We start from the raw sequence: 11,154 nt of genomic DNA, 5'->3' as shown, positions 1-11,154 counted from the left end.
TAGGACACCTCCTAAAGCCAACCTCCGAGGACACCTCCTAAAGCCTACCTCCGAGGATACCTCCTTAAGCCTACCTCCGATGATACCTCCTAAAGCTTACCTGCTAGGATACCCCCTAAAGCCTACCTCCTAGGATACCTCCTAAAGTCTACCTCCTAGGATACCTCCTAAAGCCTACCTCCTAAAGGATACCTCCTAGGATACCTCCTACAGCCTACCTCCTAAAGGATACCTCCTAAAGCCTACCTCCTAAAGGATACCTCCTAAAGGCTACCTCCTAAAGGATACCTCCTAAAGCCTACCTCCTAGGATACCTCCTAAAGCCTTCCTCCTAGGACACCTCCTAAAGCCTACCTCCTAAAGGATACCTGCTAAAGGCTAAAGACACGTGCACAAACCAAAAGGTAAAAAAGGTGAATAAGATTGCAAGTTTAAACTTTTATTAATGATATAATAATACAATGATATTTTGTGCAACAGTTTGGTGGGGCGTGGACCTGTACATTATCAACAACAAAACTGCATAAACTCAACACCATGGCAACCTGCAAGCAGAACATCACATGACTTGTACTAGCCTGGGTCCCAGTCTGTTTGTACTCTATTGCCAACTCACTCACTGTCAGTGTCACAGAGCATAAACCGACTGGCACTCAGGCTAGACCTGTATAGTTTGGCCAAGGTTGTGTCAAAGTGAAAACCGATAGATGTCATCAAGATATACCTACCATGTCATTAAATCCATATACACATAGTTTCCACTAGTATACATTTAAATGGTTGTACTGTATAAGACTACATATGTATATAAAGTGCAAAAAGAAATTAAAACACTTACAGTGAACGCTTGGCCCTGAAGTGCTGTTCGGATGAGTGTGCAAAACCTCCATGTGCCCAAATATAAGTCATCATCGACACACGGCCAGGTGGCTTGGCAAACAAACGGTTGATTCCTACTACAGGGCTGAGCCAATCCGTACTGAGACGGCCTGGTTACACATCCTCTACTGAACCATGCTAGAAAAGGACAATGTGAAAATAAAATATCCAAGCCAGAACGGTTCGGGTCAGCCCTACAGCGTGAATCAGACAACAGGGTATCTGTGGTCATGTTCATTAGGACACAGAACGCAAAAACGTTTCAAAAACAGAAAATGAAAATGTCCCTCTCCGTGTTTCAGGGTAAATCAGGCCACAGATGGGCAATATGTATTACAAACTTTATATTGCCCTTCAAGCTCACAGCTAATATGATACAATGTATGAAAGGCTTTATCAATCTGTGCAATATATGGAGCTGTAATCAATATGAACAACAAGCTGAGAAGAGAAGATGCTTTTTTTAAATTCCCTTTCTTTTTACAATAAAAAATATACATTTTGTATCACTGCTACTTGTTCCTTCACCGAGCTTAGCACCACTGGGTCTCAAGTAGGGTACAGTAATTCCAGTAACTCACAAAATTCCCAGGTTTTCCAGAAATCCTGGTTGGAATATGTTGGATTTCATGCATATTCCGGAAATCTTCCAACCGGGAATTCTGGAAATACAGGGATTTTTTTTTTTTTTTTTACAGTTACCAGAATTTTGCAACCCCTATCTCAAGGTTTCAAGCATCGAAATATGAAATTACCTGAACAAATATAAAACTGAGCCTTAGTTATAAAGGAATAATAAGGCATATCTGTATGTTATTTAAAATATAACAAAATATAAGCACTGTTAGTTACACTAGATTAGATGCTTTTTAATATATAGTTCATAGTTGTCGTTTTGTCTTAAAATGTGTGTAGTCCTGTCTATATGGTTATAAAAGCAAGTGTATTTCACATCACAGTTAAGTCTCATTGATTTGACAGGTAAGCAGAAAGAAAGATAGTAAATAACCTGGTTCCAGATCTGTTTTGTGCCTTCTTATGGTCCAATGACCATAGGAGCTGGATATACAGCAACAACAAAAAACTGATCTGGGACCAGGCTAAAGAAATAGTGGGTTTGCCAGATTGGTCGGTCAGTTCACCTCTGACCTCTCCACGCCAAACACATGTCTGGAGGTCATAGTTCATCTAGGGCTGCTGGGACCCCTGAGGAGAGAAGGAGAAGAGAGGTGAAGGTTAAACTGTGAAGTCATTAACAACGGTTGTCACTATTTGTCAGTAGTTGGATTTTTGGCACAGCTGTCTCACCAACTACTCCTAGATGAATTTGTACATGGCATCACATTGAGCTACAGAAAAACAGGAAGTGTATAGTATTTCAAAATACTTATCTCATCAAGTATTGCATCCAGAGAGGATTTTGGCATTAACAAATAAGGATGGATCAAAACGTACTGTAATACGTAGTGCGATGTGTTACCTTATATATATATATATATATCGCTATAACAGTGTCATGCATAAGAGTCCTTCCTTACTGAGTTGGTTCTCTTGCGTTTCCAGCAGTCAGGGTTAAGTCTCTTCTGCTCGTCGGCCAAAGCCTTGGCCTCCACGGTGTACATCCTCCTCTCCTCGTTCTTCATCTTCTTCCACTTCTCACCCAGGATCACGCTGATGGCTCTGTATAGGGATACAAGGACATACTTCTCAGCAATGTCATTTATACCATCATTCATTCATAATTCGTGTGTGTGTGTGTGTGTGTGGAACTATCAATACTGAAAACTGACAGTTTGTGTATTCTCTAAGAGACAACACACTGTTAAGGTCTAACATGTAAGAACAATCGTGAGGCAGACAAGCCCTTTAGTTACCGGTGTAGTCCTGCCTGTGGCTCTCGTGGTCTACTCAAGAGACATTCCTACCATAGAACTCCTTCCATTTTCTAAACAGCGTATCAGAACAGTACAGACAGTACTACTGACACACACACACACACACACACACACACACACACACACACACACACACACACACACACACACACACACACACACACACACACACACACACACTTCCCTGATCCTAGTTCCAGTCCCATAATAGTGCCTGACGTCATATGGGAAGGTTTTATGGAGGGGGCCACAATAATAGAGACATTTAATGGCAGGAGACATTCTAAATCTATCTAGAATTTACTCTGGGCAGAAAGTCATTTTCTGCACACGCACGCACGTTTGGTCCTCCTACTCACCTGTTATCCTTCCCAGGGTACATCTGTGTGTACTCCATCCTGTACTTCTTAGCGAAGAGCATGAAGGCGTTCATTGGCCGTTTGCATTTGGTGGGTGTGGCCCCGCCGGGGGCCGTCCCTGAGGTATTGCTCCTGTTTGATTTGCTGGCAGAGGAGGAGTGGGGGGAGCCGGAGAGTTTCTCTGGGTCGGGGGAGACAGCGCCACTACTGGACTGGGAGGTCCTACGCTGTCTGGCCATGCTGCTCAGAACATACACAGCTGACGAGTCCAAAGGAGTGAAATCATAACTGGGGAGAGAGAGAGAGACACAGACAGAGAGAGACCCCACAGAGCCCCAGGACAGCAACACAATTAGACCCGACCAAATCATGACCCTAAACAGAGAGTACACAGTGGCAGAATACCTGACCACTGTGACTGACCCAAACTTAAGGAAAGCTTTGACTATGTACAGACTCAGTGAGCATAGCCTTGCTATTGAGAAAGGCCGCCGTAGGCAGACCTGGCTCTCAAGAGAAGACAGGCTATGTGCACACTGCCCACAAAATGAGGTGGAAACTGAGCTGCACTTCCTAACCTCCTGCCAAATGTATGACCATATTAGAGACACATATTTCCCCCAGATTACACAGATCTTGATAAACTCCCATATCTACTGGGTGAAATACCACAGTGTGCCATCACAGCAGCAAGATTTGTGACCTGTTGCCACAAGAAAAGGTCAACCAGTGAAGAACAAACACCATTGTAAATACAACCCATATTTATGTTTATTTATTTTCCCTTTTGCACTTTAACTATTTGCACATCATTACAACACTGTATATATAAATAATATGACATCTGAAATGGAACTTCTGTGAGTGTAATGTTGACTGTTCATTTTTATTGTTTATTTCACTTTTATTGTTTATTATCTACTTCACTTGCTTTGGCAATGTTAATGTATGTTTCTCATGCCAATAAAGCCCTTAAATTGAATTGAATTGACAGAGAGAGAGAGAGGAGATGAATACATTTGAAATATTGTAAAGTGGTTGTTCCACTGGATATCATAAGGTGAATGCACCAATTTGTAAGTCGCTCTGGATAAGAGCGTCTGCTAAAATGACTTAAATGTAAATGTAAATCATTACACCATACATCTTATCTACAGAGTCAGACTGTGGCTTGACATTTTGTGAATAAACTAAAAGCACATGGGAGCATATAGCAGATGTTTAACAGTGATATATTATTATGTACCTCCTGAAGGTGTCCAAGACATCAGAGTCATCACAGTTGATGGTGTCCCTGTGTCCCGGGGGAAGACACAGGTCCCCAACCTGAATCTCATAGCAGGGAATACCATGCTGCACCACAGTCAGGCTGGGGTAGAACGAGGACCAACCTGAGACAGGAAGAAATATGTTAACTAGCAGGGAATACCATGCTGCACCACAGTCAGGCTGGGGTAGAACGAGGACCAACCTGAGACAGGAAGAAATATGTTAACTAGCAGGGAATACTTCTTCCTAGGATCCCCTACTAATTAACATCTTCATATCTCTTCCTGTCCCAGCCTGACAGTGGTGCAGCATGGGACAAGAAGAAGTATGAAGATGTTAACATACATAGAAATACATAGACCAAGATGTGAACCTGTCCAAGATGAGAATCTGGGCTGTTCTATAAGGCATGTCATGCAGTTTCAAAGATTATTCTACCAATAGGCCTATCCGCTTCCATGGAAAATCAGGCAAGAACTGAACATTTCCTTAATCAATCTCTTATGACAGAACTTTCGTACTTCAGACCAATAGTGCCTGCATGCAGTTCCAGTACACCATGTTCCCTTAAATGATTCAGTTATTTTGTTTACATTGGAAAGACATTTTGTTTACCTTTGTTTTTCACAAAGAAGGGGTGATCAAATCTGCACTCTGCCGTTAACAGGCCTTCTTCTGGCGAGCCTGGGTCAAAGGTGAGTTTGAGGACGGCCTGGCCGTAGGACACATTGTCCTCATGGGCCACTAACTTCAGACCTTCAGAACCGTAGCTCTGTAAACCAATCAACAACCGGAGAGAGAGAGAGTTGTCACAGAAGAAGCCCAGCCATTCATATCAGATCTGACGATTAGCAGGGTGTGTTCATAACGCATCAAACAGAGGTGAAAAAAAAACAGTGAGGGACTAGCTGGACGTTTAGCTACCTTGAGGGAGGTGAACGTCGTCATTCTCTCATCATCTGACTCGTCATCAGAGTCCCCCAGGTCTTCAGCCTCCTGCCACTCCTTGTTAGAGCCCCTGTGGAACCGAAGGCGGGTGCCTGGATAGGAAGATAAGAATCAGTAAAACATTCAGTTACAACTGGCAGAGTAAAAGAGAGAAAGAGAGACAGAGAGCAAGACAGAGAGAGAGATACAGAGAGAGATACAGAGAGAGAGACAGAGAGAGAGACAGAGAGAGAGAGAGAGAGGGAGAGAGACAGAGAGAGAGATACAGAGAGAGAGACAGAGAGAGAGAAAGAGAGACAGAGAGACAGAGAGAGAGAGAAAGAGAGACAGAGAGAGAGACAGAGAGAGAGCAAGACAGAGAGAGACGGAGCAACAGAGCGAGAAAGAGACAAAGACTTTATTCTTTAGGAACTTTTGTGAGTGTGATGTTTACTGTTAATTCGTATTGTTTATTTCACTTGTGTTTATTATCTACTTCACATTGTCACGGCACTAACCCTTTCAGTGAATCGGCTAGCAGAGATGTGAACAACCCGCCTCCCCTCCGCAGTTTTATGACTTCACAACCACGTCATCAATTCCTTACAGAGACTCTTGTCTCCCTGACCATGCAGTACGGGAGAGAGAGGGTCACAGTAGAACAAAGGAACATTCCTGCCAAATACTCCTACCTCCCCAAATTGGAGGATTAAATATTGTTCCTAATTTAGAGAACGTGGAAACGGTCAGTGGAGAAGCCAGCTATGACCCGGTCTGTTTTGTTTCATGTTTGTGAGCTCAAGGAAAGACAATACAGCCACATTACACTAACTCTGTTTATACAGGTTCCTCAGTTATGAGACTTGCATCTGAATGTTGGAAAAAAAATTTGCCGAAGTCTAAGAATACTTTTGAAAAGATAATGTGATTTAGTCTTCTAAAATTAAAAGTGTTTTGTCTTATGGTAACGTGTGCCCAGTCAGTGGCCCCACCCAAGTGAATAGACATTAGAAATTAAGAGTATAAACCTCATTTCATTGTGGCATAGTTTTCAAAAATCTATCAGAAATATTTTACAAACCCTTTTCCACTCTAGAATAAAAGCCCCTGTGACGAAAAGTCACCTCAGTTCCAAATACCGTGAGGACTTGTCCTAATTCCAATTTCAACTCTACAGGCCAGAAAACATGAGAGCTTACGCCACACGTGAAATGGTATGAACTCTGAATTACTGATCACTCAAGAAGAAGTGAGTCGTAGATTACAGCCTAACAGACTGCAGCTGGAAAGGTAGCAAATCTAGTAAGAACATTGACCGATGCAGAAAACCACAACATCTCACTCCACGACGACCCGGAAGAATCTACAAAGGACAATGGCGACCTCAACTGGGCCAACCAGAGCCTCACACCACCAGCTCAACTATTGAAGCCAGCTTCACGTAAATACAATGCATTACCTTTCTCAGAACGAGCGATCGTTAGTGGCATATTTATTTATGTGAGAATAGCTTCCCATGTCCGACAGAGTTTACATTGCAAACTTGCTTTGGCAATGTAAACATGTTTCCTATGCCAATAAAGCCCCTTGAATTGAATTGAGGGTGAGAGCGAGGAACGTGGGGGGAGACAAAAAGACAGAGAGAGACAGCTGGACCTACAGGAAGTGAAAGATACAGACTGAGACAGAGACTTTTGATGCTCTTTATTGAGCCATCCTCACTTACAACACAGAGAAGAAGTACAAACAGACTGCTACTATACTGACCTGATTAGGTTAGCAACTAACACGGAGGAAACAGGATCATTTAGACAACAGAGTAAACACAGGCTTAACAGGATCTGTGTCAGTTTTCTGTTGCCTGATCCAGTCCTGACTACACAGGCACTTGTTATCTAGGTTTTTTCCACAAGTAAAAGGTAAAAGTACTCAAGGCCATAATTCTAGGAAAAGCTCATCATTTCTGTGTGTACATGTGTGTGTGCGTGTGTGTCCATACCTTTCAGGAAGCAGTGCCAGGCTGTAGAGGGCCAGGAGTGTGACCAGCCCATGTCCTCATCATCAGAGAAGGAGGCCATAGAGAAAATACCAGACTCTGACTCACTGCTGGCCTGAATGGGTAATGTTCAAACAGAGAGAAACATATTACAAAACAGTTGGAATAGTACATGTTATCAACAGCAGTGTTGTGGCAATGTTATAAAGCAGTTGAATTGTACTTTTTGAATTTAACAACCCCATTCAGAGTTAGACTACATTTCATTTAGATCCAGTCAGTTCATGAAGTCAACTGAAAAACCATCAATGAAGTTCAAGTACATTGAGAAAAAAATGGAACTGGGAGGTCAGTTTGCTTCCTGAACTAACTAGTCTTGTGAAACCAGATTGACCGCTGTGCTCACGTGGCTGAACTGAAATGGAATTCACCACAACCCTGATGCTCATCCATAACCTCATAGTAGCCAATCACTAGGTCTACAGGAGTGGAGGGTGATAGGGTCCACAGTAAACCCAATGACCTACAGGAAGTGGAAGGTTAAAAGGTCATACCCGGACACGTCTGCTGCGTTCCCTGAGGTGACCTCTAGAGGGGCTGGGTGCACTGCTGGCCAGGGGGGGACGGGCGTAGGAATGTAAACTACGATTGGTGGAAAAGATGTGCACAGGAGATGACCTGAGGAGAGGAATACAGAGAAAGACATATCAATCATTTCTTCATAATTTGGTTTTGTATTTTAATGTGTGTGTGTGTGTGTGTGTGTGTGTGTGTGTGTGTGTGTGTGTGTGTGTGTGTGTGTGTGTGTGTGTGTGTGTGTGTCGTGTGTGTCATGAGCATGTCCTTGTGTGTGCGATTTCAACACCGATACACAACAGACCTCTCGATAGGAGCAGCTTCCTGCAGCAGGGGGCTCTGAGGGCTGGTAGCGATGATAGCCAGCTCAGTCAGCCAGTTGGTATGAGGGGAACCGGCTATACACTCCTGACGGGACACACCAGCCCCCACATGGAACAGGACTGGAGAGGACGGGCTCTCGTCCAACTCCTGCAGCTCTGGCAGGTCATCTGGTTGGTAGGGAGAGACAAGATTGTTGATCAGTTCTACAGTACAGAGAACAACAATACATGTATTTCATATCTCTGTGACAGTGTACATTTTTCAATGGTAACTAAGACTTTATTATGTAATAAGCTGGTAGGCTATATATATATACACACACACACACACGTGGCACAGTGGTCTAAGACACAGCATCTCAGTGCCTGAGGTGTCACTACAGACACCCTGGTTCGATTCAGGCTGTAACACAAACGGCCATGATTGGGAGTCCCATAGGGCGGTGCACAATTGGCCCAGCGTTGCCCAAGTTTGGCCAGTGTGGGTCATCATTGTAAATAACAATTTGTTCTTAACTGACTTGCCTAGTTAAATAAAGGTTACATTTAAAAAAAAAAAGTTAATATATATATTTTTATAAAGGCATATTACATGGCTACTACATTAGAACAGATATTTACCATACTCCATGGGAGTGGGGGGACAGTCATGTGAGGAGGGCAGAGCCTTCAGATGATCAAATGAGTCCTCCATTCTACTAGCATCCATCCGTTCCTCTACTCGTTCAGTCTAAACTCACCACAACATATTACACCATGTCTCGCTGAACTGTAAACACGGGAGACACAATGATAAATTACAATATCAGAATCTGACCAAAACAGGCATGCGTGTAAAATATACAAAATGGGGAAAACATACGCTTACATTATTTGTCTTTTTAATTAGGTGCCTATTTAAACGCTAGGCTTATATAGTGTATATTTGCATTGAATATTTATAGGAGATGAATCAAAGAAAACGCATTGGTTAAATGTTTATATATTTCTACTGCAACAATTCATGGCATATGGTCATACATTTTTTTTAAATCTAATTTGCAGGTAAGATAATTTCATTGGGGATGATTTCAATAATACAGTCCATTGTCTGCGTGGACTACATAGAGCTGTCATGTGACCCATATGCATGCAGCAATGGCATGCAGTCCTGGCTTGTTTATAAACTTTGGTAAATTCGCGCATGCGCAACAGAGCTCATTCATTCATAACTGCGTAACAATTGTCAATAACACTTATGTTGTGTAATGTTTGTACGAACGTATCATTCGGACAAAAAAACAGTCACAATTAATAGTTTAAATAGATTTGTGATGGAATTGAAACGTTAACAATTACAACGTCATTTGAATTATGTAACTGCTAGCGTTACATTTGTATCACATAGAAGGTGCTGAAGACAATACAAAGACGCTTTCTGCTACATCGTCACCTTAGCTAGCAATGGCTAAATGGTACTTAGCCAATTTGTAATTGTTATTGTTTAGACCTAAATTGTCTATCCTATTTGTAACGTTGAGAATAGATCTAGCATGCGAATGAATGGCCCGATCACAAATAAAGCGCGATATATTTATTGACATTTTGATTCCTGGAAAACTATCTAGATGACACTTTGAAATGTGAAAACAGATCGTTGTCCAATGTACTTTCATTGTAAACGGCGTCTCTCTTGCTGTTTTGAGCACTGTCAAGAGGGGCTTTGCCTGCCTTGACAGCTAACGTTAGCTAGAAAGGAACAAGCTCACTTGTAAACAAAAGAATGTCAACAAGTTCAGACACGACAACGCTCTCGCCCCAGTGTACGAAATTATCAAATGAATGAAGCGAAAACGATACAAGATGTAAGTTCGATTTTTTTTTTTAAAACCAAAATCATTTTTTTTCCTCCACATTAGTCTCTCTACTTTGGAAGTGGTCTGTTTTTGTTTGTTTTGGGGTTTTTTTTGTCACTATCTTGACGAATAGCTAACAAGCTGTTAGCCTAGCATGCTAATGTTACAACCAAAACAACAAACGTCACAATGAAAAAAATGTGTGTAGAATAAGTTGTCATTCGACATCGAACGGTTGAATGAAAACCGTTAAATTACACAAAACGACATGCGCCGAATAAATTACATTACACTGCTTATTTTTCTAGATGAGTTAGTCTTTTGTTTCTGAGAAATCTATTAACTCACCAAACATGTCGCCATCAAGTAACTCTCTGGCAATTACTGAAGGGGTGGGGACGAATACTTCCAAACACGGTCACCTATTGGAAGATAATAACGTCAGTAAAGCGAATCTCTACTCGTGATTGGTGAGTTCTTGAGGGTACTGTAAATGGGCATGGTTTGGTTTGTTGATCAAACGCCCATTGGCTGAATGTGCACGTCCGTTATTTCACAGGAACAGCTCATTGGTCATAACAAGTAGAAGACGAGATATTCCTTTGTTATTGAAACTCGCATGAATCCCTTATATTATACTTGTCGAATAACAATGTAATATCAACGTTGTCTGAGTTCATTTGACAAAGCCTTGTCCATGTTATAGTGGAGAGATCCAAATAATAAATATTTACATTATTACATGGTCAGGTACAGATAATTACAGTTACATAATGTGACATAATGTACAACTGAACAGTTTTACATTATGTAACAATTCATCACAATCAACCGCAGTACACACTGTACCTACCTAGACTTGTCCATGTAAAGTGGGACCCAGTTGTGCACCCGTTGATGCTCACCATAGCAGTTGCAACACACAGATGCAACATATAGATGCATAATAATAGAGATTTTCATTATCAATATTTTCACCTTGAGTGAAGTTAGTGTCTAAAGGAAATAAGCGTAGCAGCTTCTTAATACAAAACTGTTCTTTATTGTAATGAAAAGTGAGATATAACCAACAACAGCCAATAATACTGGATTTCC

General features: G+C 41.7%; 1 protein-coding gene across 1 annotated transcript; it reads right to left on the bottom strand.

Annotated features, from left to right (window-relative positions):
- Positions 1-418: 418 nt before the first annotated feature.
- LOC115197669 (HMG box-containing protein 1) lies at positions 419-10,467 on the bottom strand. The gene is made up of 11 exons (XM_029759416.1): positions 10,408-10,467; positions 8,846-8,993; positions 8,206-8,392; positions 7,880-8,003; positions 7,329-7,440; positions 5,327-5,442; positions 5,018-5,174; positions 4,380-4,524; positions 3,134-3,421; positions 2,418-2,559; positions 419-2,085 (listed from the first exon to the last, which is right to left on the bottom strand). The coding sequence occupies exons 2-11, from the start codon at positions 8,931-8,933 to the stop codon at positions 2,068-2,070; spliced, it is 1,377 nt and encodes a 458-aa protein (XP_029615276.1). The 5' UTR covers positions 8,934-8,993; positions 10,408-10,467; the 3' UTR covers positions 419-2,067.
- Between the last annotated feature and the right edge of the window lie 687 nt (positions 10,468-11,154).

Source organism: Salmo trutta, chromosome 7 (genome assembly GCF_901001165.1).
Source record: "Salmo trutta chromosome 7, fSalTru1.1, whole genome shotgun sequence".
NCBI classification, from domain to species: Eukaryota; Metazoa; Chordata; class Actinopteri; order Salmoniformes; family Salmonidae; genus Salmo; species Salmo trutta.
This window is presented reverse-complemented; position numbering and strand designations above follow the sequence as displayed.